The 27,063-nt window shown below is 42.9% G+C and overlaps 1 protein-coding gene across 1 annotated transcript in view; it reads left to right on the plus strand.

Annotated features, from left to right (window-relative positions):
• The window catches only part of slc5a6a (solute carrier family 5 member 6a), a 77,188-nt gene that overhangs the window by 26,116 nt on the left and 24,009 nt on the right, over window positions 1-27,063 (plus strand). Inside the window, exons 2-10 of the mRNA XM_061894124.1 lie at window positions 4,199-4,437; window positions 4,522-4,743; window positions 6,710-6,775; window positions 8,172-8,223; window positions 12,408-12,475; window positions 12,572-12,726; window positions 20,937-21,077; window positions 21,145-21,274; window positions 21,369-21,457. Of these exons, the coding sequence (XP_061750108.1) occupies window positions 4,312-4,437; window positions 4,522-4,743; window positions 6,710-6,775; window positions 8,172-8,223; window positions 12,408-12,475; window positions 12,572-12,726; window positions 20,937-21,077; window positions 21,145-21,274; window positions 21,369-21,457 (1,049 nt within the window). The 5' untranslated portion in view covers window positions 4,199-4,311. The remainder of the gene's footprint in view (window positions 1-4,198; window positions 4,438-4,521; window positions 4,744-6,709; window positions 6,776-8,171; window positions 8,224-12,407; window positions 12,476-12,571; window positions 12,727-20,936; window positions 21,078-21,144; window positions 21,275-21,368; window positions 21,458-27,063) is intronic.

Here is a 27,063-nt window from a genome sequence, read left to right on the forward strand (position 1 = left end):
TTTAGACCAGTTGATCTGCCGTTTCTTTTCTTTTTCTTCTATGTCCCACTCTCCCTTGTGGAGGGGGTCCGGTCCGATCCGGTGGCCATGTACTGCTTGCCTGTGTATCGGCTGAGGACATCTCTGCGCTGCTGATCCGCCTCCGCTTGGGATGGTTTCCTGCTGGCTCCGCTGTGAACGGGACTCTCGCTGCTGTGTTGGATCCCCTTTGGACTGGACTCTCGCGACTGTGTTGGATCCATTATGGATTGAACTTTCACAGTATCATGTTAGACCCGCTCGACATCTATTGCTTTCCTCCTCTCCAAGGTTCTCATAGTCATTATTGTCACCGACGTCCCACTGGGTGTGAGTTTTCCTTGCCCTTATGTGGGCCTACCGAGGATGTCGTGGTGGTTTGTGCAGCCCTTTGAGACACTAGTGATTTAAGGCTATATAAGTAAACATTGATTGATTGATTGATAAATAATACACTGGGTATTTAGGACTGGAACATGCTTTGTTTCAGCCCGGTTGTTTACATAGCCAGCATAGGAATAGTGATGTTACATCCTATTAGGTCCGTCGTGCACCCCTCCCCCGTCATATCCATCCCAGCACATATCACGTCACTCGTTGTCACTTCTTCTGCAGCCGAGTAGTCGCAAGAAGGATCACTAGCGCCCTCTACCACCAGGAGCCGGGAGTCATTTAATGACTCGTATTTGACACACGCAGCTACGGTATACTAATAAAACATAGCTGCTTACTGTTCTTTTTAGCATATTCAATAGCTTGGACCTTAAATCCTACTGAATAGCTCTTAATCTTCTTCCCTTTATGCGATTTCAAATTACCGGTATTGTTATCAGATTCCTCCATTTTGAAAATGATGACAGGGGAAGTGTCACTCGTGACGTGACGAGTTTGAGCCGGCGGTAATACTAAGCATGCGCTAATTATTTTGCGAAGCAAGTTTGACCCGGCAGTAATTCTAAGCAGGTGCATACTACATACCCAGCGGCAATTCAAGGAAATACGGTAGTTTTCTGTGTACTTTTAGTGTGGGGACAAGTGTCTTCAATATTGTCCACTTCCCGTGTCTCCATCCAAACATAGCAGTGCGCACTTAAACGCAGGGCGGGAAGTGAGGGAAAATGTGGTTGAAGGGGAACATTATCACAATTTCAAAAGGGTTAAAAACAATAAAAATCAGTTCCCAGCGGCTTGTTGTATTTTTTGAAGTTTTTTTCAAAATTTTACCGGTCCCAGAATATCCCTAAATAAAGCTTTAAAGTGCCTTATTTTCGCTATCTTCGAAACCACTATCCATTTCCCTGTGACGTCATACAGTGCTGCCAATGTAAACAACATGGCGGTTACCACAGCAAGATATAGCGACATTAGCTCGGACTCAGACTCGGATTTCAGCGGCTTAAGCGATTCAACAGATTACGCATGTATTGAAACAGATGGTCGGAGCATGGAGGCGCTATTGACGCTATTCGGCCATAGCGTGGGTGTACCTAATGAAGTGGCCCATAGCATGGCTGCCTTATTAGCATCGCCGGTAAAATGTGCGGACCAAACGATCAGGACTTTCGCATCTTGTGACACTGGGGCAACTTAAATCCGTCGATTGGTAAGTGTTTGTTTCGCATTAAATGTCGGTATCTAGTTTCAAATGTACATACAGCTAGCGTAAATAGCATGTTAGCATCGATTAGCGGCTTCACGGTGGCAGAGGGGTTAGTGCATCTGCCTCACAATACGAAGGTCCTGCAGTCCTGGGTTCAAATCCAGGCTCGGGATCTTTCTGTGTGGAGTTTGCATGTTCTCCCCGTGAATGCGTGGGTTCCCTCCGGGTACTCCGGCTTCCTCCCACCTCCAAAGACATGCACCTGGGGATAGGTTGATTGGCAACACTAAATTGGCCCTAGTGTGTGAATGTGAGTGTGAATGTTGTCTGTCTATCTGTGTTGGCCCTGCGATGAGGTGGCGACTTGTCCAGGGTGTACCCCGCCTTCCGCCCGATTGTAGCTGAGATAGGCGCCAGCGCCCCCCGCGACCCCGAAAGGGAATAAGCGGTAGAAAATGGATGGATGGGCATCGATTAGCGTAGCATGTTAGCATCGATTAGCTGGCAGTCGTGCCGTTACCAAATATGTCTGATTAGCACATAAGTCAACAACATCAACAAAACTCACCTTTGTGATTTCGTTGACTTTATCGTTGCAAATGCATCTGCAGGTTATCCATACATCTCTGTGCCATGTCTGTCTTAGCATCGACGGTCAAATGTGAAGACACTTTGGTACATTCAATGGGGGTCTGGCGGCAGACACTTTCTCATCTTCTTGCCAGTGGTGCAACTTGAATCCCTCCCTGTTAGTGTTGTTACACCCTCGACGAGGCATGATGTCTCCAAGGTTCCAAAAAATAGTCGAAAAACGGAAAATAACAGAGCTGACACCAGGTGTTTGTAGTGTGAAAATGAAAATGGCGGGTGTGTTACCTCGGTGACGTCACGTTCTGACGTCATCACTAAAAGAGCGATAAACAGAAAGGCGTTTAATTTGCCAAAATTCACCCATTTAGAGTTCGGAAATCGGTTAAAAAAATGCATGGTCTTTTTTCTGCACCATCAAGGTATATATTGACGCTTACATAGGTCTGCTGATAATGTTCCCCTTTAAAGCAAGAGCTTGGCTCTGTTTACTCTGAGGGTTAATCTCCCGGGCAAAGTCCGTGTCGTTAGTCCGCCATGATTATCAAGGCAAACGACGCTAGTGTGCATGCGCCTGACTTCCTGTTGCCTAAAATGCAGTTTTTCGGTAATTAAACAACAGACTTATTGTATTACTAACCGTTTAGAATTTTATCGCAAGTTATCATTATACCGTTTATTGTTACATCCTTCGTTCATTTAGAAGGTAAAAAAGTCAAAGGCGGTCACGGCGTGTTCTTGACGCAAATTTTGGTCAATTTTTTTAGGGCTTGACCGCAAATGACGAGGGCGGTCGCGGTTTTTCCCGAGCCCTGCATGTCCACTATCACCCACTCATCGGTTTTTTGTGGAGGAGGCCCTTCTAGCGGCGGGCCCTCGAGGACGCTCACAACGCTACATGGGCCGTTGTGGGAGTTGGAAAGCTGGAGAAAGAGAAATAGGGATTAAAAAAACCGATGAGTGGGTGATAGTGGACATGCAGGGCTCGGGAAAAACCGCGACCGCCCTCGTCATTTGCGGTCAAGCCCTAAAAAAATTGACCAAAATTTGCGTCAAGAGCACGCCGTGACCGCCTTTGACTTTTTTACCTTCTTAATGAACGAAGGATGTAACAATAAACGGTATAATGATAACTTGCGATAAAATTCTAAACGGTTAGTAATACAATAAGTCTGTTGTTTAATTACCGAAAAACTGCATTTTAGGCAACAGGAAGTCAGGCGCATGCACACTGGCGTCGTTTGCCTTGATAATCATGGCGGACTAACGACACGGACTTTGCCCTGGAGATTAACCCTCAGAGTAAACAGAGCCAAGCTCTTGCTTTAAAGGGGAACATTATCACCAAACCTATGCCATCCATCCATCCATCATCTTCCGCTTATCCGAGGTCGGGTCGCGGGGGCAGCAGCCTATGCAGGGATGCCCAGACTTCCCTATCTCCAGCCACTTCGTCTAGCTCTTCCCGGGGGATCCCGAGGCGTTCCCAGGCCAGCCGGGAGACATAGTCTTTCCAACGTGTCCTGGGTCTTCCCCGTGGCCTCCTACCAGCTGGACGTGCCCTAAACACATCCCTAGGGAGGCGTTCGGGTGGCATCCTGACCAGATGCCCGAACCACCTCATCTGGCTCCTCTCGATGTAAGCGTCAATATATACCTTGATGGTGCAGAAAAAAGACCATGCATTTTTTTAACCGATTTCCGAACTCTAAACGGGTGAATTTTGGCAAATTAAACGCCTTTCTGTTTATCGCTCTTTTAGAGATGACGTCACCGAGGTAACACACCCGCCATTTTCATTTTCACATTACAAAAACCTGGTCTCAGCTCTGTTATTTTTCGTTTTTTCGACTATTTTTTGGAACCTTGGAGACATCATAACAGGGAGGGATTCAAGTTGCACCACTGGCAAGAAGATGAGAAAGTGTCTGCCGCCAGACCCCCATTGAATGTACCAAAGTGTTTTTTTAATCCCTATTTCTCTTTCTCCAGCTTTCCAACTCCCACAACGGCCCATGTAGCGTTGTGAGCGTCCTCGAGGGCCCGCCGCTAGAAGGGCCTCCTCCACAAAAAACCTCAGCCCGGGACTCCCTTGCAGAGTCACGATGGGGGAAGTAGTCCATATGCACTTCACCACGGTGGACTACGTCATCTTTGCCTTGCTGCTGGTGGCCTCGGCCGGCATCGGCCTCTTTTACGCCTTCTCCGGCGGACGCCAACGCACCACTCAGGTGGGCCGGCGGCGGCGGGGGGAAAAAAAAGATGCAAGTCAGGTTTCAGTCCCATTATCGTTGACATCTTTTCCCCCCCAACAGGAGTTCCTGATGGCCGACCGCTCCATGAGCTGCCTTCCCGTGTCTTTGTCTCTGCTCGCCACCTTCCAGTCGGCCGTGGCGATTCTGGGCGCGCCGTCCGAAGTGTACACCTTCGGGACTCAGTACTGGTTCCTGGGCTGCTCCTACTTCTTGGGTCTACTCATCCCGGCGCACGTTTTTATACCGGTCTTCTACCGACTGCGGCTCTCCAGCGCCTATGAGGTAAGGATCAAAACAAAACGTATTTTTCCCCGACTATAAGGCGCACTTAAAATCCTTTCATTTTCTCAAAAATGGACAGTGCGCCTTAAACCAGGTGCGCCTAATGTATGTAATAATTCTGGTTGTGCTTACCGACCTCGAAGCTATTTTATTTGATACATGGTGTTATGATAAGTGTTACCAGTAGATGGCAGTCACACATAAGAGATACGCGTAGACTGCAATTTGATGCCGTTCACACATAAGAGATACGTGTAGACTGCAATATGATGGCAGTCACACTTAAGAGATATGTGTAGACTGCAATATGATGGCAGTCACACATAAGAGATACGTGTAGACTTCAATACGACGGCAGTCACACATAAGAGATACATGTACACTGCAATATGATGGCAGTCACATATAAGAGATACGTGTAGACTGCAGTATGATGGCAGTCACACATTTGAGATACGTGTAGACTGCAATATGATGGCAGTCACACTTAAGAGATACATGTAGACTGCAATATGATGGCAGTCACACATAAGAGATACGCGTAGACTGCAATATGATGGCAGTCACACATAAGAGATATGTGTAGACTGCAATATGATGGCAGTCACACTTAAGAGATACGTGTACACTGCAATATGATGGCAGTCACACATAAGAGATACGTGTAGATGGCAATATGATGGCAGTCACACTTAAGAGATACGTGTAGACTTCAATACGACGGCAGTCACACATAAGAGATACGTGTAGACTGCAATATGATGGCAGTCACACATAAGAGATACGTGTAGACTTCAATACGACGGCAGTCACACATAAGAGATACGTGTAGACTGCAATATGATGGCAGTCACACATAAGAGATACGTGTAGACTGCAATATGACGGCAGTCACACATAAGAGATACATGTAGACTGCAATATGATGGCAGTCACACATAAGAGATACGTGTAGACTGCAATATGATGGCAGTCACACATTTGAGATACATGTAGACTGCAATATGATGGCAGTCACACATAAGAGATACATGTAGACTGCAATATGATGGCAGTCACTCATAAGAAATACATGTAGACTGCAATATGATGGCAGTCACACATTTGAGATACATGTAGACTGCAATATGATGGCAGTGACAAATAAGAGATACGTGTAGACTGCCATATGATGGCAGTCACACATAAACGATACGTGTAGACTGCAATATGATGGCAGTCACACATAAGAGATACATGTAGACTGTAATATGATGGCAGTCACACATAAGAGATACGTGTAGACTGCAATATGATGGCAGTCACACATAAGAGATACGTGTAGACTGCAATATGATGGCAGTCACACATAAGAGATACGTGTAGACTGCAATATGATGGCAGTCACACATAAGAGATACATGTAGACTGCAATATGATGGCAGTCACTCATAAGACATACATGTAGACTGCAGTATGATGGCAGTCACACATAAGAGATACATGTAGACTGCAATATGATGGCAGTCACTCATAAGAGATACATGTAGACTGCAATATGATGGCAGTCACACATTTGAGATACATGTAGACTGCAATATGATGGCAGTGACAAATAAGAGATACGTGTAGACTGCCATATGATGGCAGTCACACATAAACGATACGTGTAGACTGCAATATGATGGCAGTCACACATAAGAGATACATGTAGACTGCAATATGATGGCAGTCACACATAAGAGATACATGTAGACTGCAATATGGCCACAAAAAATCTGGACTTTTCATGTCTGAGTAAGGTTGTAATCAACTAAAATTAGCAGGGGATGAATAGTTTCCATGACTGTATGATCTGATATCTTTCATGTTGACAACCAGGCAACCTTTTAGTTGTTTACAGCCACGTTGTTTATTGTAAAACCCGATTTATCCGTCATCAACTTTAGCGTCATGAACGTTCACGTCTTGTTTTCCTCCCCAACAGTATCTGGAGCTTCGCTTCAACAAGACAGTCCGCATATGTGGGACCATCACCTTCATCTTTCAGATGGTATGCACGCACTTTTTTTTTATCCTGTTTCAGTTCAATTGTCTTGTCAAATACTACTTGAAATATGAAGGCATTAAAAATATATTAAAATCAAATATAGGTTTAAATAGTTCAAAGTGGGGTTTCTTTGTTTTTTTTATTTTGGCGGGATGCGGTTTTAGTTGTTTTGTTTTAGTGTTAATAATTAGACCAGGGGTCACCAACGCGGTGCCCGCAGGTCGCCCATAAGGACCAGATTAGTCGCCCGCTGGCTTGTTTGAAAAATAGCTCAAATAGCAGCACTTACCAGTGAGCTGCCTCAATTTTTAATTCTAAGAGAGACAAAACTCAAATAGAATTTGAAAATCCAAGAAAATATTTTAAAGACTTGGTCTTCACTTGTTTGAATAAATTAATTTATTTTTTTACTTTGCTTCTTAAAACTTTCGGAAAGACAATTTTAGAGAACAAATACAACCTTAAAAATGATTTTAGGATTTTTAAACACATATAGCTTTTTACCTTTTAAATTCATTCCTCTTCTTTCCTGACAATTTAAATCAATGTCTAAGTAAAGTAATTTTTTTATTGTAAAGAATAATAAATACATTTTAATTGAATTCTTCATTTAAGCTTCTGTTTTTCGACAAAGAATATTTGTGTAAAAATTCTTCAAAATTATGATTAAAATTAAAAAAATCTAGAAAATCCTTACAATCAAATTTAAATCTTATTTCAAAGTCTTTTGAATTTCTTTTAAATATTTTTGTTATGGAAAATCTAGAAGAAATAATGATTTGTCTTTGTTAGAAATATAACTTGGTCCAATTTGTTATATATTCTAACAAAGTGCAGATTGGATTTTAACTTATTTAAAACATGTCATCAAAATTCTAAAATTAATCTTAACCAGAAAAAATTACCAATGATGTTCCATAAATTCTTTTTTTATTTTTTTCCAAAAAAAAGATTCAAATTAGCTAGTTTTTCTCTTAATTTTTTTCGTTTAAATTTAGAATTTTAAAGAGTCGAAATTGAAGATAAACTATGTTTCAAAATTTAATTGTCATTTTTTTCGTGTTTTCTCCTCTTTTAAACCGTTCAATTAAGTGTTTATTTCATCATCTATTCTCGACAAAAAAACTTCCGTAAAAGGAAAAAAAAATGTACGACGGAACGACAGACAGAAATACCCATTTTTTTATATATATATATATATATAAATAGATTTATTTATTAAAGGTAAATTTAGCAGATTGGCTATTTCTGGCAATGTATTTAAGTGTGTATCACACTGGTAGCCCTTCGCATTAATCAGTACCCAAGAAGTAGCTCTTGGTTTCAAAAAGGTTGGTGACCCCTGACTTAGACAAAACACTTAACTTCATGCGCTAACATGTTTCCCCTGCACCTGTAGGTCATCTATATGGGCGTGGTCCTTTATGCTCCTGCTTTGGCCCTCAATGCAGGTGAGACACACCTGTCCTTTTTTCTTGCAAGTAATCACAGATGGAACTACAGTACACTTCTTCATAATAATGAATCAACACATTTACCTTAACACTCTTATAAAAAACCTCAAAGTGGATCGTAGTTGGTTAGAATGGGTTTTGAACCGTGCGTTTCCCACCTAGGCCTTCAGTGATGTCCCACTTCAATGATGACCTCTCAAAATATCACAATTGATCTCACTATTGCTGGAGAAATAGTATACAGAAATATATTTACTGCGCATTGAAGAACATCAACAGTGTACAAAACGAGTTATTTTCTGACGCATTTAAAAATCAGTAAACCCGCATCAGCGATTAAAACATTATGTGGTTCTGTCAAAATTAAAACTGCTCAAAGCATATTAAATGTGAAAAAATAAAGAAACAAAAAACATTTGAACTCACAATTTGTAGGACCCATTCCAGTGGTACCCCTCGTAGTCACTTGGTTCCAGTGGAAAAGGCAATAATTTCCCCATTTCATGGCCGACGTGGTCTCACACGATGTAGTTTCTCTTTAAATATCCCTCTTGAAAAAGGCCTTGCAAATATATATATCTGCCACCTAGTCAACGATTTGTTCTCCTACTTTGTGGGTTAAAAAAGTGATTTTTCTGGCTACCCCGCAACAGTTCCTGCTTCAGGAAATTGCAACTTGTGAATTGTGAATTATATTTATATAGCGCTTTTTCTCTAGTGACTCAAAGCGCTTTACATAGTGAAACCCAGTATCTAAGTTACATTTAAACCAGTGTGGGTGGCACTGGGAGCAGGTGGGTAAAGTGTCTTGCCCAAGGACACAACGGCAGTGACTAGGACGGCAAAAGCGGGAATCGAACCTGCAACCCTCAAGTTGCTGACACGGCCACTCTAACAACCGAGCTAAACCGCCCCAAGTTCCAGTGGAAATGGCAATCATTTCCCCATTTCATGGCCGACATGGTCTCACAAGATGTAGTTTCTCTTTAAATATCCCTCTTGAAAATGGCCTTGCAAATATATATCTGCCACCTAATCAACGTTTTGTTCTCCTACTTTGTGGTTTAAAAAAAGTGATTTTTCTGGCTACCCCGCAACAATTCCTGCTTCAGGAAATTGCAACTTGTGAATTATATTTATATAGCGCTTTTTCTCTAGTGACTCAAATCGCTTTACATAGTGAAACCCAATATCTAAGTTACATTCAAACCAGTGTGGGTGGCACTGGGAGCAGGTGGGTAAAGTGTCTTGCCCAAGGACACAACGGCAGTGACTAGGTTGGCAGAAGCGGGAATCGAACCTGCAACCCTCAAGTTGCTGGCACGGCCACTCTACAAACCGAGCTAAACCGCCCCAAGTTCCAGTGGAAATGGCAATCATTTCTCCATTTCATGGCCGACATGGTCTCACAAGATGTAGTTTCTCTTTAAATATCCCTCTTGAAAATGGCCTTGCAAATATATATCTGCCACCTAATCAACGATTTGTTCTCCTACTTTGTGGGTTAAAAAAGGGATTTTTCTGGCTACCCCGCAACAATTTCTGCTTCAGGAAATTGCAACTTGTGAATTGTGAATTATATTTATATAGCGCTTTTCTGTAGTTACTCAAAGCGCTTTACATAGTGAAACCCAATATCTTAGTTACATTCAAACCAGTGTGGGTGGCACTGGGAGCAGGTGGGTAAAGTGTCTTGCCCAAGGACACAACGGCAGTGACTAGGTTGGCAGAAGCGGGAATCGAACCTGCAACCCTCAAGTTGCTGGCACGGCCACTCTACAAACCGAGCTAAACCGCCCCAAGTTCCAGTGGAAATGGCAATCATTTCCCCATTTCATGGCCGACATGGTCTCACAAGATGTAGTTTGTCTTTAAATATCCCTCTTGAAAATGGCCTTGCAAATATATATATCTGCCACCTAATCAACGATTTGTTCTCCTACTTTGTGGGTTAAAAAAGTGATTTTTCTGGCTACCCCGCAACAATTCCTGCTTCAGGAAATTGCAACTTGTGAATTATATTTATATAGCGCTTTTTCTCTAGTGACTCAAAGCGCTTTACATAGTGAAACCCAATATCTAAGTTACATTCAAACCAGTGTGGGTGGCACTGGGAGCAGGTGGGTAAAGTGTCTTGCCCAAGGACACAACGGCAGTGACTAGGTTGGCAGAAGCGGGAATCGAACCTGCAACCCTCAAGTTGCTGGCACGGCCACTCTACAAACCGAGCTAAACCGCCCCAAGTTCCAGTGGAAATGGCAATCATTTCCCCATTTCATGGCCGACATGGTCTCACAAGATGTAGTTTCTCTTTAAATATCCCTCTTGAAAATGGCCTTGCAAATATATATATCTGCCACCTAATCAACGTTTTGTTCTCCTACTTTGTGGGTTAAAAAAGTGATTTTTTCTGGCTATCCCGCCACAATTCCTGCTTCAGGAAATTGCAACTTGTGAATTGTGAATTATATTTATATAGCGCTTTTCTCTAGTGACTCAAAGCGCTTTACATAGGGAAACCCAATATCTAAGTTCCAATCAAACCAGTGTGGGTGGCACTGGGAGCAGGTGGGTAAAGTGTCTTGCCCAAGGACACAACGGCAGTGACTAGGTTGGCAGAAGCGGGAATCAAACCTGCAACCCTCAAGTTGCTGACACGGCCACTCTACCAACCGGGCTAAACCGCCCCAAGTTCCAGTGGAAATGACAATCATTTCCCCATTTCATGGCCGACATAGTCTCACAAGATGTAGTTTCTCTTTAAATATCCCTCTTGAAAATGGCCTTGCAAATATCTATATCTGCCACCTAATCAACGATTTGTTCTCCTACTTTGTGGGTTAAAAAAGTGATTTTTCTGGCTACCCCGCAACAATTCCTGCTTCAGGAAATTGCAACTCGTGAATTGTGAATTATATTTATATAGCGCTTTTCTCTAGTGACTCAAAGCGCTTTACATAGTAAAACCCAATATCTAAGTTACATTTAAACCAGTGTGGGTGGCACTGGGAGCAGGTGGGTAAAGTGTCTTGCCCAAGCACACAACGGCAGTGACTAGGTTGGCAGAAGCGGGAATCAAACCTGCAACCCTCAAGTTGCTGGCACGGCCACTCTACCAACTAAACCGCCCCAAGTTCCAGTGGAAATGGCAATCATTTCCCCATTTCATGGCCGACATGGTCTCACAAGATGTAGTTTCTCTTTAAATATCCCTCTTGAAAATGGCCTTGCAAATATATATCTGCCACCTAATCAACGTTTTGTTCTCCTACTTTGTGGGTTAAAAAAGTGATTTTTTCTGGCTACCCCGCAACAATTCCTGCTTCAGGAAATTGCAACTTGTGAATTATATTTATATAGCGCTTTTCTCTAGTGACTCAAAGCGCTTTACATAGTGAAACCCAATATCTAAGTTACATTCAAACCAGTGTGGGTGGCCCTGGGAGCAGGTGGGTAAAGTGTCTTGCCCAAGGACACAACGGCAGTGACTAGGACGGCGAAAGCAGGAATCGAACCTGCAACCCTCAAGTTGCTGGCACGGCCACTCTACCAACCGGGCTAAACCGCCCCAAGTTCCAGTGGAAATGGCAATCATTTCCCCATTTCATGGCCGACATGGTCTCACAAGATGTAGTTTCTCTTTAAATATCCCTCTTGAAAACGGCCTCGCAAATATATATCTGCCACCTAATCAACGTTTTGTTCTCCTACTTTGTGGGTTAAAAAAGTGATTTTTTCTGGCTACCCCGCAACAATTCCTGCTTCAGGAAATTGCAACTTGTGATTGGATACTCACTTTGGAGTGACAATCACAGTCTGGTTAACGTCAGGTTAGCCTATTGTTACTATAACAATCTACAAGGTTAAAATAGGTTGCTTCTCTTTCTTCCCCTCCATTTTTCTGCATTCTTTAGTATCGCTAGTTATCATTACATATATGTATTGTTGCTTTAGAACAACTGTAGATTTCCGGCTAGGGTCCTTGTCCAAGATCTGAGAAACCGACACCTCTATGGCGCATTCCATGGCACACAGTTGAGGTTTACAATGCTTGATAAGATCAGAGACAGTTTTTGTCTTCATGCTTGGCAACCTGAACTCATCGCAAACAAGTTGTGTGATAACTTCTATAGAATTATTCTGACACATGTGTTCTATGGTGTTGTTTCCTTGCCTTGCAGTCACTGGTTTTGACCTGTGGGGAGCAGTTCTTGCCATGGGACTCGTGTGCACCCTCTATACCGCTCTGGTGAGTCAGCAAAGGCTAAACGCTTACCGAATGTACAAAAAGCGGTGAAGTTGTCCGGCGGAATTAAAGATATGAAAATTAATTCCGTGTGATCAGGGCGGCCTGAAGGCGGTGATGTGGACCGATGTGTTCCAGACCGTGGTCATGTTTGCCGGACAGCTGTCCGTCATCATTGTCGGGGCTCACCAGGCCGGGGGCATCGCCGAGGTCTGGAGGAAAGCGGTGAACGGAAGCCGCATCGCTGGACTGGAGTGAGTAAAACATCATTCTTACTGTGTTCTTCTTTCTACTAACACTAGTCCACGTTAGATTTCTAGTCACTAATTTATATCTGAAAGCGTAGGAGGGAAGGAAAGAAAATAAAGCGGGTATGGCTGCGAATATTTGGAAACCACACAATTCGGTTCGATTCTCGGGGGGTAAAGATTCGATTAATTTTGGAATCGAATCTCTATTCAAAACGATTCTCTATTCAAAATCAATAATTTTTTTTAATGACATTGGGTACTAGTTATATAACTTATTTAACTATATTCCTCCATGAAATAGATCCATTTCTATATTACTTAAGAGACAACTGTTTTTTTTTTTTAATAAAATTGTCGCCAAACATTTAGTAAAGTCAAATACAAATAAGGCAACAAGAGAAAATATATACATACATATTAATATATATAATTATTGTGGAGGGTGGCGTGGTCTGTGGGCCTGCCGCGGAGCGGGTTGGGCAATCTACTCACCAGCGGCAGGTGAGTAGATTGCCCAGCTGGGACTGATCATCTAATTGATTGATTGATTGATACTTTTATTAGTAGATTGCACAGTTCAGTACATATTCCGTACAATTGACCACTAAATGGTAACACCCCAATAAGTTTTTCAACTTGTTTAAGTCGGGGTCCACGTTAATCAATTAAATGATAAATAAATGGGTTGTACTTGTATAGCGCTTTTCTACCTTCAAGGTACTCAAAGTGCTTTGACACTACTTCCACATTTACCCATTCACACATACATTCACACACTGATGGAGGGAGCTGGCATGCAAGGCGCTAACCAGCACCCATCAGGAGCAACGGTGAAGTGTCTTGCTCAGGACACAAAAGGACGTGACGAGGTTGGTATTAGGTGGGAATTAAACCAGGGACCCTCGGGTTGCGCACGGCTACTCTCCCACTGCGCCATGCTGTCCCAATTCATGGTAATCACGTCGCCTTTATTAGCAGCAGCCGGCACGAGACACGTGGTGGGAGTGGGAGCGAGAGAGAGACACGCCGAGAGAAAGACTGAAAAGTCGCAGAACCGGGCCGTGGCCTGTGAGCGAATAAAACAATGCTCAAACCTGACTACCGGGCTCATGATTTGCCTGAGAAACTGGACAGGACGGGAAAAACTAAACAAAATAAATCATAACATTCATGAAGTTTGCTTATTTTAATGAATTTATTATCCGAGCAATCAAAAGTATACGTACAGCAATGTTCATATTTGCTTACATGACCCTTGGCAAGTTTACCTGCAATAGCAGCAGCCGGCACGAGACACGTGGTGGGAGCGGGAGCGAGAGAGAGACACGCCGAGAGAAAGACTGAAAAGTCGCAGAACTGGGCTGTGGCCTGCGAGCAAATAAAACAATGCTCAAACCTGACTACCGGGCTCATGATTTGCCTGAGAAACTGGACAGGACGGAAAAAACAAAACAAAACAAAAAATCATAACATTCATGCTTATTTTAATGAATTTATTATCCGAGCAATCAAAAGTATACGTACAGCAATGTTCATATTTGCTTACATGACCCTTGGCAAGTTTACCTTTATTAGCAGCAGCCGGCACGAGACACGTGGTGGGAGTGGGAGCGAGAGAGAGACACGCCGAGAGAAAGACGGAAAAGTCGCAGAACTGGGCTGTGGCCTGTGAGCGAATAAAACAATGCTCAAACCTGACATGATTTGCCTGAGAAACTGGACAGGACGGAAAAAACAAAACAAAAAAAAATCATAACATTCATGAAGTTTGCTTATTTTAATGAATTTATTATCCGAACAATCAAAAGTATAGGTACAGCAATGTTCATATTTTCTTACATGACCCTTTGGCAAGTTTACCTGCAATAGCAGCAGCCGGCACGAGACACGTGGTGGGAGTGGGAGCGAGAGAGAGACACGCCGAGAGAAAGACTGAAAAGTCGCAGAGCAATCAAAAGTATACGTACAGCAATGTTCATATTTGCTTACATGACCCTTTGGCAAGTTTACCTGCAATAGCAGCAGCCGGCACGAGACACGTGGTGGGAGTGGGAGCGAGAGAGAGACACGCCGAGAGAAAGACTGAAAAGTCGCAGAGCAATCAAAAGTATACGTACAGCAATGTTCATATTTGCTTACATGACCCTTTGGCAAGTTTACCTGCAATAGCAGCAGCCGGCACGAGACACGTGGTGGGAGTGGGAGCGAGAGAGAGAGACACGCCGAGAGAAAGACGGAAAAGTCGCAGAACTGGTCCGTGGCCTGCGAGCGAATAAAACAATGCTCAAACCTGAGCATGATTTTCCTGAGAAACTGGACAGGACGGGAAAAACTAAACAAAAAAAATCACAACATTCATGCTTATTTTAATGAATTTATTATCTGAGTAATCAAAAGTATACGTACAGCAATGTTCATATTTGCTTACATGACCCTTGGCAAGTTTACCTTTATTAGCAGCAGCCGGCACGAGACACATGGTGGGAGTGGGAGCGAGAGAGAGACACGCCGAGAGAAAGACTGAAAAGTCGCAGAACTGGGCCGTGGCCTGCGAGCGAATAAAACAATGCTCAAACCTGACTACCGGGCTCATGATTTGCCTGAGAAACTGGACAGGACGGGAAAAACAAAACAAAAAAAATCATAACATTCATACTTATTTTAATGAATTTATTATCCGAGCAATCAAAAGTATACGTACAGCAATGTTCATATTTGCTTACATGACCCTTGGCAAGTTTACCTGCAATAGCAGCAGCCGGCACGAGACACGTGGAGGGAGTGGGAGCGAGAGAGAGACACGCCGAGAGAAAGACGGAAAAGTCGCAGAACCGGGCTGTGGCCTGCGAGCGAATAAAACAATGCTCAAACCTGACTACCGGGCTCATGATTTGCCTGAGAAACTGGACAGGACGGGAAAAACAAAACAAAAAAAATCATAACATTCATGCTTATTTTAATGAATTTATTATCCGAGCAATCAAAAGTATACGTACAGCAATGTTCATATTTGCTTACATGACCCTTGGCAAGTTTACCTTTATTAGCAGCAGCCGGCACGAGACACGTGGTGGGAGTGGGAGCGAGAGAGAGACACGCCGAGAGAAAGACGGAAAAGTCGCAGAACTGAAACCTGACTACCGGGCTCATGATTTGCCTGAGAAACTGGACAGGACGGGAAAAACAAAACAAAAAAAATCATAACATTCATGCTTATTTTAATGAATTTATTATCCGAGCAATCAAAAGTATACGTACAGCAATGTTCATATTTGCTTACATGACCCTTGGCAAGTTTACCTTTATTAGCAGCAGCCGGCACGAGACACGTGGTGGGAGTGGGAGCGAGAGAGAGACACGCCGAGAGAAAGACGGAAAAGTCGCAGAACTGAAACCTGACTACCGGGCTCATGATTTGCCTGAGAAACTGGACAGGACGGGAAAAACCAAACAAAAAAAATCATAACATTCATGCTTATTTTAATGAATTTATTATCCGAGCAATCAAAAGTATACGTACAGCAATGTTCATATTTGCTTACATGACCCCTTGGCAAGTTTACCTTTATTAGCAGCAGCCTGCACGAGACACGTGGTGGGAGTGGGAGCGAGAGAGAGACACGCCGAGAGAAGACGGAAAAGTCGCAGAACTGGGCCGTGGCCTGCGAGCGAATAAAACAATGCTCAAACCTGACATGATTTGCCTGAGAAACTGGACAGGACGGAAAAAACAAAACAAAAAAAAAATCATAAGATTCATGCTTATTTTAATGAATTTATTATATGAGTAATCAAAAGTATATGTACAGCAATGTTCATATTTGCTTACATGACCCTTTGGCAAGTTTACCTGCAATAGCAGCAGCCGGCACGAGACACGTGGTGGGAGTGGGAGCGAGAGAGAGACACGCCGAGAGAAAGACGGAAAAGTCGCAGAACTGGGCTGTGGCCTGCGAGCGAATAAAACAATGCTCAAACCTGACATGATTTGCCTGAGAAACTGGACAGGACGGGAAAAACAAAACAAAAAAAATCATAACATTCATGCTTATTTTAATGAATTTATTATCCGAGCAATCAAAAGTATACGTACAGCAATGTTCATATTTGCTTACATGACCCTTGGCAAGTTTACCTTTATTAGCAGCAGCCGGCACGAGACACGTGGTGGGAGTGGGAGCGAGAGAGAGACACGCCGAGAGAAAGACTGAAAAGTCGCAGAACTGGGCCGTGGCCTGCGAGCGAATAAAACAATGCTCAAACCTGACTACCGGGCTCATGATTTGCCTGAGAAACTGGACAGGACGGGAAAAACAAAACAAAAAAAATCATAACATTCATGCTTATTTTAATGAATTTATTCTCCGAGTAATCAAAATTATACGTACAGCAATGTTCATATTTGCTTACATGACCCTTTGGCAAGTTTACCTGCAATAGCAGCAGCCGGCACGAGACACGTGGTGGGAGTGGGAGCGAGAGAGAGACACGTCGAGAGAAAGACTGAAAAGTCGCAGAACTGGGCTTCGGCCTGCGAGCGAATAAAACAATTCTCAAACCTGACATGATTTGCCTGAGAAACTGGACAGGACGGAAAAAACAAAACAAAAAAAAAATCACAACATTCATGCTTATTTTAATGAATTTATTATCCGAGCAATCAAAAGTATACGTACAGCAATGTTCATATTTGCTTACATGACCCTTTGGCAAGTTTACCTGCAATAGCAGCAGCCGGCACGAGACACGTGGTGGGAGCGAGAGAGAGACACGCCGAGAGAAAGACTGAAAAGTCGCAGAACTGGGCTGTGGCCTGCGAGCGAATAAAACAATGCTCAAACCTGACTACCGGGCTCATGATTTGCCTGAGAAACTGGACAGGCCGGAAAAAACCAAACAAAAAAAAATCATAACATTCATGAAGTTTGCTTATTTTAATGAATTTAATATCCGAGCAATCAAAAGTATACGTACAGCAATGTTCATATTTTCTTACATGATCCTTTGGCAAGTTTACCTGCAATAGCAGCAGCCGGCACGAGACACGTGGTGGGAGTGGGAGCGAGAGAGAGACACGCCGAGAGAAAGACGGAAAAGTCGCAGAACTGGGCTTCGGCCTGCGAGCGAATAAAACAATGCTCAAACCTGACACGATTTGCCTGAGAAACTGGACAGGACGGGAAAAACAAAACAAAAAAAATCATAACATTCATGCTTATTTTAATGAATTTATTATCCGAGCAATCAAAAGTATACGTACAGCAATGTTCATATTTGCTTACATGTCCCTTTGGCAAGTTAACCTGCAATAGCAGCAGCCGGCACGAGACACGTGGTGGGAGTGGGAGCGAGAGAGAGACACGCCGAGAGAAAGACGGAAAAGTCACAGAACAGGGCTGTGGCCTGCGAGCGAATAAAACAATGCTCAAACCTGACATGATTTGCCTGAGAAACTGGACAGGACGGGAAAAACTAAACAAAACAAAAAAAAATCATAACATTCATGCTTATTTTAATGAATTTATTATCCGAGCAATCAAAAGTATACGTACAGCAATGTTCATATTTGCTTACATGACCCTTTGGCAAGTTTACCTGCAATAGCAGCAGCCGGCACGAGACACGTGGTGGGAGTGGGAGCGAGAGAGAGACACGCCGAGAGAAAGACGGAAAAGTCGCAGAACTGGGCTGTGGGCTGTGAGCGAATAAAACAATGCTCAAACCTGACTACCGGGCTCATGATTTGCCTGAGAAACTGGACAGGACGGAAAAAACAAAACAAAAAAAATCACAACATTCATGCTTATTTTAATGAATTTATTATCTGAGCAATCAAAAGTATACGTACAGCAATGTTCATATTTGCTTACATGTCCCTTTGGCAAGTTTACCTTTATTAGCAGCAGCCGGCACGAGACACGTGGTGGGAGTGGGAGCGAGAGAGAGACACGCCGAGAGAAAGACGGAAAAGTCGCAGAACCGGGCTGTGGCCTGCGAGCGAATAAAACAATGCTCAAACCTGACACGATTTGCCTGAGAAACTGGACAGGACGGAAAAAACCAAAAAAAAAAAAAATCATAACATTCATGCTTATTTTAATGAATTTATTATCCGAGCAATCAAAAGTATAGGTACAGCAATGTTCATATTTGCTTACATGACCCCTTGGCAAGTTTACCTTTATTAGCAGCAGCCGGCACGAGACACATGGTGGGAGTGGGAGCGAGAGAGAGACACGCCGAGAGAAAGACTGAAAAGTCGCAGAACTGGGCTGTAGCCTGTGAGCGAATAAAACAATGCTCAAACCTGAGCATGATTTGCCTGAGAAACTGGACAGGACGGGAAAAACTAAACCAAAAAAATCATAACATTCATGCTTATTTTAATGAATTTATTATCCGAGCAATCAAAAGTATACGTACAGCAATGTTCATATTTGCTTACATGACCCTTGGCAAGTTTACCTTTATTGGCAGCAGCCGGCACGAGACACGTGGTGGGAGTTGGAGCGAGAGAGAGACACGCCGAGAGAAAGACTGAAAAGTCGCAGAACTGGGCCGTGGCCTGCGAGCGAATAAAACAATGCTCAAACCTGACATGATTTGCCTGAGAAACTGGACAGGACGGAAAAAACAAAACAAAACAAAAATCATAACATTCATGCTTATTTTAATGAATTTATTATCCGAGCAATCAAAAGTATACGTACAGCAATGTTCATATTTGCTTACATGACCCTTGGCAAGTTTACCTGCAATAGCAGCAGCCGGCACGAGACACGTGGTGGGAGTGGGAGCGAGAGAGAGACACGCCGAGAGAAAGACTGAAAAGTCGCAGAACCGGGCCGTGGCCTGCGAGCGAATAAAACAATGCTCAAACCTGACTACCGGGCTCATGATTTGCCTGAGAAACTGGACAGGACGGTAAAAACCAAACAAAAAAAAATCATAACATTCATGAAGTTTGCTTATTTTAATGAATTTATTATCCGAGCAATCAAAAGTATACGTACAGCAATGTTCATATTTGCTTACATGACCCTTGGCAAGTTTACCTTTATTAGCAGCAGCCGGCACGAGACACGTGGTGGGAGTGGGAGCGAGAGAGAGACACGCCGAGAGAAAAACGGAAAAGTCGCAGAACTGGGCTGTGGCCTGTGATCGGATAAAACAATGCTCAAACCTGACTACCGGGCTCATGATTTGCCTGAGAAACTGGACAGGACGGGAAAAACAAAACAAAAAAAATCATAACATTCATGCTTATTTTAATGAATTTATTATCTGAGTAATCAAAAGTATACGTACAGCAATGTTCATATTTGCTTACATGACCCTTTGGCAAGTTTACCTTTATCAGCAGCAGCCGGCACGAGACACGTGGTGGGAGTGGGAGCGAGAGAGAGACACGCCGAGAGAAAGACTGAAAAGTCGCAGAGCAATCAAAAGTATACGTACAGCAATGTTCATATTTGCTTACATGACCCTTTGGCAAGTTTACCTTTATTAGCAGCAGCCGGCACGAGACACGTGGTGGGAGTGGGAGCGAGAGAGAGACACGTCGAGAGAAAGGAAAAGTCGCAGAGCAATCAAAAGTATACGTACAGCAATGTTCATATTTGCTTACATGACCCTTTGGCAAGTTTACCTGCAATAGCAGCAGCCGGCACGAGACACGTGGTGGGAGTGGGAGCGAGAGAGAGACACGTCGAGAGAAAGGAAAAGTCGCAGAGCAATCAAAAGTATACGTACAGCAATGTTCATATTTGCTTACATGACCCTTTGGCAAGTTTACCTTTATTAGCAGCAGCCGGCACGAGACACGTGGTGGGAGTGGGAGCGAGAGAGAGACACGCCGAGAGAAGGACTGAAAAGTCGCAGAGCAATCAAAAGTATACGTACAGCAATGTTCATATTTGCTTACATGTCCCTTTGGCAAGTTTACCTTTATTAGCAGCAGCCGGCACGAGACACGTGGTGGGAGTGGGAGCGAGAGAGAGACACGTCGAGAGAAAGGAAAAGTCGCAGAGCAATCAAAAGTATACGTACAGCAATGTTCATATTTGCTTACATGACCCTTTGGCAAGTTTACCTGCAAAAAGGTACTTTTGGTAGCCATCCACAAGCTTCTGTTTACATTTTTCACCACAAAATTCAGCTAAATGTCTCGTTTGCACGTTTTTTTTCAACCCATTGGTGTGCTTTCTTTGCAGCCTGAATCCCGATCCTTTGGAGCGCCACACCTTTTGGACGCTGGGCGTGGGTGGGGTCTTCCTGATGCTGGCCCTGTACGGGGTCAACCAGGCCCAAGTCCAGCGGTACCTCAGTTCCCGCACGGAGAAAGAGGCTGTCATGTGAGTGCCATGTTGCCTCTTTTTTTTTTTTAATCTTTATTGCATTCAACTTACGGTCTTCCCGCAGGTCCTGCTATGTGGTTTTCCCGTGCCAGCAGATAGTCCTATGTTTAGGGTGTCTGATGGGTCTGGTCATGTTTGCCCGCTATGGAGAAGACAGTCCTTTAGATAAAGGCTACGTCAAAACCAATGATCAGGTGACCTCTTATTTATTTATTTATTGATCAAAAAAAAAAAGAAGTCTTTGCAGCAGAGTAAAAGATACATCATCATGTGTGTGTTTGGGCACAGATGGTGTTGTACTTTGTGATGGATGTGTTCCAGGATCTTCCCGGGCTTCCTGGCCTGTTTGTGGCCTGTCTCTTCAGTGGAGCCCTAAGGTAAACCACTCAGGATCCTTTTTTTGGGCTGAGAGAGCCATTAAAGCCAAATATTTGAAAATGTACTTCCGTGCGAGCCATATAATATAATGCATTTTTTTATTTTATTTATGTTATTCTGAAGCTAACCAATAATAAATCAAATATCAATCAATCAATCAATCAATCAATGTTTATTTATATAGCCCCAAATCACAAATGTCTCAAAGGACTGCACAAATCATTACGACTACGACATCCTGGCAAGAACCACACAAAAGGGCAAGGAAAACTCACACCCGGTGGGACGCCAGTGACAATGCTGACTATGAGAAACCTTGGAGAGGACCTCAGATGTGGGCAACCCCCCCCCCCCTCTAGGGGACCGAAAGCAATGGATGTCGAGCGGGTCTAACATGATACTGTGAAAGTTCAATCCGTAGTGGCTCCAACACAGCCGCGAGAGTTCAGTTCAAAGCGGATCCAAGACGGCAGCGAGAGTCCCCGTCCGCAGGAAACCATCTCAAGCGGAGGCGGATCAGCAGCGTAGAGATGTCCCCAACCGATACACAGGCGAGCGGTCCATCCTGGGTCTCGACTCTGGACAGCCAGTCCTTTGAGACATTTGTGATTTGGGGCTATATAAATAAACATTGATTGATTGATTGACTGAAGCTAACCAATAATAAATCAAATATCAATCAATCAATGTTTATTTATATAGCCCCAAATCACAAATGTCTCAAAGGACTGCACAAATCATTACGACTACGACATCCTGGCAAGAACCACACAAAAGGGCAAGGAAAACTCACACCCGGTGGGACGCCAGTGACAATGCTGACTATGAGAAACCTTGGAGAGGACCTCAGATGTGGGCAACCCCCCCCCCCCCTCTAGGGGACCGAAAGCAATGGATGTCGAGCGGGTCTAACATGATACTGTGAAAGTTCAATCCGTAGTGGCTCCGACACAGCCGCGAGAGTTCAGTTCAAAGCGGATCCAAGACGGCAGCGAGAGTCCCCGTCCGCAGGAAACCATCTCAAGCGGAGGCGGATCAGCAGCGTAGAGATGTCCCCAACCGATACACAGGCGAGCGGTCCATCCTGGGTCTCGACTCTGGACAGCCAGTCCTTTGAGACATTTGTGATTTGGGGCTATATAAATAAACATTGATTGATTGATTGACTGAAGCTAACCAATAATAAATCAAATATCAATCAATCAATGTTTATTTATATAGCCCCAAATCACAAATGTCTCAAAGGACTGCACAAACCATTACGACTACGACATCCTCGGAAGAACCCACAAAAGGGCAAGGAAAACTCACACCCGGTGGGACGCCAGTGACAATGCTGACTATGAGAAACCTTGGAGAGGACCTCAGATGTGGGCAACCCCCCCCCTCTAGGGGACCGAAAGCAATGGATGTCGAGCGGGTCTAACATGATACTGGGAAAGTTCAATCCGTAGTGGCTCCGACACAGCCGCGAGAGTTCAGTTCAAAGCGAATCCAAGACGGCAGCGAGAGTCCCCGTCCGCAGGAAACCATCTCAAGCGGAGGCGGATCAGCAGCGTAGAGATGTCCCCAACCGATACACAGGCGAGCGGTCCATCCTGGGTCTCGACTCTGGACAGCCAGTCCTTTGAGACATTTGTGATTTGGGGCTATATAAATAAACATTGATTGATTGATTGACTGAAGCTAACCAATAATAAATCAAATATCAATCAATCAATCAATCAATGTTTATTTATATAGCCCCAAATCACAAATGTCTCAAAGGACTGCACAAACCATTACGACTACGACATCCTCGGAAGAACCCACAAAAGGGCAAGGAAAACTCACATCCAGTGGGACGCCAGTGACAATGCTGACTATGAGAAACCTTGGAGAGGACCTCAGATGTGGGCAACCCCCTCCCCTCTAGGGGACCGAAAGCAATGGATGTCGAGCGGGTCTAACATGATACTGGGAAAGTTCAATCCGTAGTGGCTCCGACACAGCCGCGAGAGTTCAGTTCAAAGCGGATCCAAGACGGCAGCGAGAGTCCCCGTCCGCAGGAAACCATCTCAAGCGGAGGCGGATCAGCAGCGTAGAGATGTCCCCAACCGATACACAGGCGAGCGGTCCATCCTGGGTCTCGACTCTGGACAGCCAGTCCTTTGAGACATTTGTGATTTGGGGCTATATAAATAAACATTGATTGATTGATTGACTGAAGCTAACCAATAATAAATCAAATATCAATCAATCAATCCATCAATGTTTATTTATATAGCCCCAAATCACAAATGTCTCAAAGGACTGCACAAATCATTACGACTACGACATCCTGGCAAGAACCACACAAAAGGGCAAGGAAAACTCACACCCAGTGGGACGCCAGTGACAATGCTGACTATGAGAAACCTTGGAGAGGACCTCAGATGTGGGCAACCCCCCCCCCTCTAGGGGACCGAAAGCAATGGATGTCGAGCGGGTCTAACATGATACTGTGAAAGTTCAATCCGTAGTGGCTCCGACACAGCCGCGAGAGTTCAGTTCAAAGCGAATCCAAGACGGCAGCGAGAGTCCCCGTCCGCAGGAAACCATCTCAAGCGGAGGCAGATCAGCAGCGTAGAGATGTCCCCAACCGATACACAGGCGAGCGGTCCATCCTGGGTCTCGACTCTGGACAGCCGGTACTTCATCCATGGTCATCGGACCGGACCCCCTCCACAAGGGAGGGGGGGGGACATAGGAGAAAGAAAAGAAGCGGCAGATCAACTGGTCTAAAAAGGAGGTCTATTTAAAGGCTAGAGTATACAGATGAGTTTTAATGCTTCTACTGAGGTAGATACTTCTTATCATGAATGCGACTTCTTGAACAGGTGCGGTATATTTTGATTACCAGTGTAATTATGGACGTAGTTAAGTATTGTTATTGCCCAAGTACAACACAACTTTGTTGATTGACTGATTGATTTGATTAGACAAACAAACAGTGTTTAAGGGTCACAGAACAGCTATGGGGAGAAAAAAAAACAAACTCCAGAGCAAAGCATATATACGTATCACAACATACATCTCCAGACTTGCAACAGAGGGGAGGGAGTGGGGGGGCTATGGTGGCGGGCTGCAGCTCTTCAGGTTGATTTACAGACGCAATTGGTTCTTTGTAAACCGAAACGTTCATAAATTGAAGCACACTTCTCCATAAACAATGTCATTATTAATAATGGGTTCCACCCTCGACAAAAGTCCAATTTTTTGTAAAAGTTGGTACACTTTGAACACAAATCATTGTGACTTTGGTTGATTTCCCAACTCAATTGGTTCTTGAACAAGGTTTGTAAACCGAAATGTTCATAAATTGGAGCACATTTCTCCATAAACAATGTAATTATTAATGACGGTTTCCACCCTCGACAAAAGTCAAATTTTTTGTAAAAGTTGGTACACTTTGAACACAATATAAATCATTGTGACTTTGGTTGATTTACCAACTCAATTGGTTCTTGAACAAGGTTTGTAAACCGAAACGTTCTTAAATTGAAGCACACTTCTCCATAAACAATGTAATTATTAATAATGGGTTCCACCCTCGACAAAAGTCAAATTTTTTGTAAAAGTTGGTACACTTTGAACACAATATAAATAAATCATTGTGACTTTGGTTGATTTACCAACTCAATTGGTTCTTGAACAAGGTTTGTAAACCGAAACATTCATAAATTGAAGCACACTTCTCCATAAACAATGTAATTATTAATAATGGGTTCCACCCTCGACTAAAGTCCAATTTTTCGTAAAAGTTGGTACACTTTGAACACAATATAAATCATTGTGACTTTGGTTGATTTACCAACCCAATTGGTTCTTGAACAAGGTTTGTAAACCGAAACGTTCATAAATTGAAGCACATTTCTCCATAAACAATGTAATTATTAATAATGGGTTCCACCCTCGACAAAAGTCAATTTTTTTTTATAAAAGTTAGTACACTTTGAACACAATATAAATCATTGTTACTTTGGTTGATTTACCAACTCAATTGGTTCGTTAACAAGATTTGTAAAGCAAAATGTTCATAAATTGAAGCACATTTCTTCATTAGAAACAATGTAATTATTAATAATGGGTTCCACACTCGACAAAAGTCCAATTTTTTATAAAAGTTGGTAACCTTTGAACACAATATAAATAAATCATTGTGACTTTGGTTGATTTCCAAACTCAATTGGTTCTTGAACAAGGTTTGCAAACCGAAACGTTCATAAATTGAAGCACACTTCTCCATAAACAATGTAATTATTAATAATGGGTTCCACCCTCGACAAAGTCCAATTTTTCGTAAAAGTTGGTACACTTTGAACACAATATAAATCATTGTGACTTTGGTTGATTTACCAACTCAATTGGTTCTTGAACAAGGTTTGTAAACCGAAACATTCATAAATTGAAGCACACTTCTCCATAAACAATGTAATTATTAATAATGGGTTCCACCCTCGAAAAAAGTCAATTTTTTTATAAAAGTTGGTACACTTTGAACACAATATAAATCATTGTGACTTTGGTTGATTTCCAAATTCAATTGGTTCTTGAACAAGGTTTGTAAACCGAAACGTTCTTAAATTGAAGCACACTTCTCCATAAACAATGTAATTATTAATAATGGGTTCCACCATTGACAAAAGTCCAATTTTTTGTAAAAGTTGGTACACTTTGAACACAATACAAATCATTGTGACTTTGGTTGATTTACCAACCCAATTGGTTCTTGAACAAGGTTTGTAAACCGAAACGTTCATAAATTGAAGCACACTTCTCCATAAACAATGTAATTATTAATAATGGGTTCCACCCTCAACAAAAATCCAATTTTTTGTAAAAGTTGGTACACTTTGAACACAATATAAATCATTGTGACTTTGGTTGATTTACCAACTCAATTGGTTCTTGGAACAAGGTTCTTAAACCGAAACGTTCATAAATTGAAGCACATTTCTCCATAAACAATGTAATTATTAATAATGGGTTCCACCCTCGACAAAAGTCCAATTTTTTGTAAAAGTTGGTACACTTTGAACACAATATAAATAAATCATTGTGACTTTGGTTGATTTACCAACTCAATTGGTTCTTGAACAAGGTTTGTAAAGCAAAACGTTCATAAATTGAAGCACATTTCTCCATTAGAAACAATGTAATTATTAATAATGGGTTTCAGCCTCGACAAAAGTAAAATTTTTCGTAAACGTTGGTGCACTTTGAACACAATATAAATCATACACAGTACTGTATATCAAACAAACCTATTTTATTAAGTAACAAAGCCAAAAAAACTACATATTGAACTAACTTTTGTCTGTTTGTCCTGAAGGATCAAAAGTCCGTAATATTATCGCTTACTTGCAGTGATTTCTCCAGATTTTCTGAACTTTTTGATGATTTTACAGTCCGTAGATGGTAAAATCCCTAAATTCCTTGCAATAGCTCGTTGAGAAATGTTGTTCTAAAACTGTCCGACAATTTGCTTACTAATTTGTGACCCTCGCCCCATCCATGTTTGTGAATGACTTAGCATTTCATGGAAGCTGCTTTTATACCCAATCATGGCACCCACCTGTTCCCA

The sequence above is a fragment of the Nerophis ophidion genome, linkage group LG03 (genome assembly GCF_033978795.1).
Source record: "Nerophis ophidion isolate RoL-2023_Sa linkage group LG03, RoL_Noph_v1.0, whole genome shotgun sequence".
In the NCBI taxonomy this organism is placed as follows: domain Eukaryota; kingdom Metazoa; phylum Chordata; class Actinopteri; order Syngnathiformes; family Syngnathidae; genus Nerophis; species Nerophis ophidion.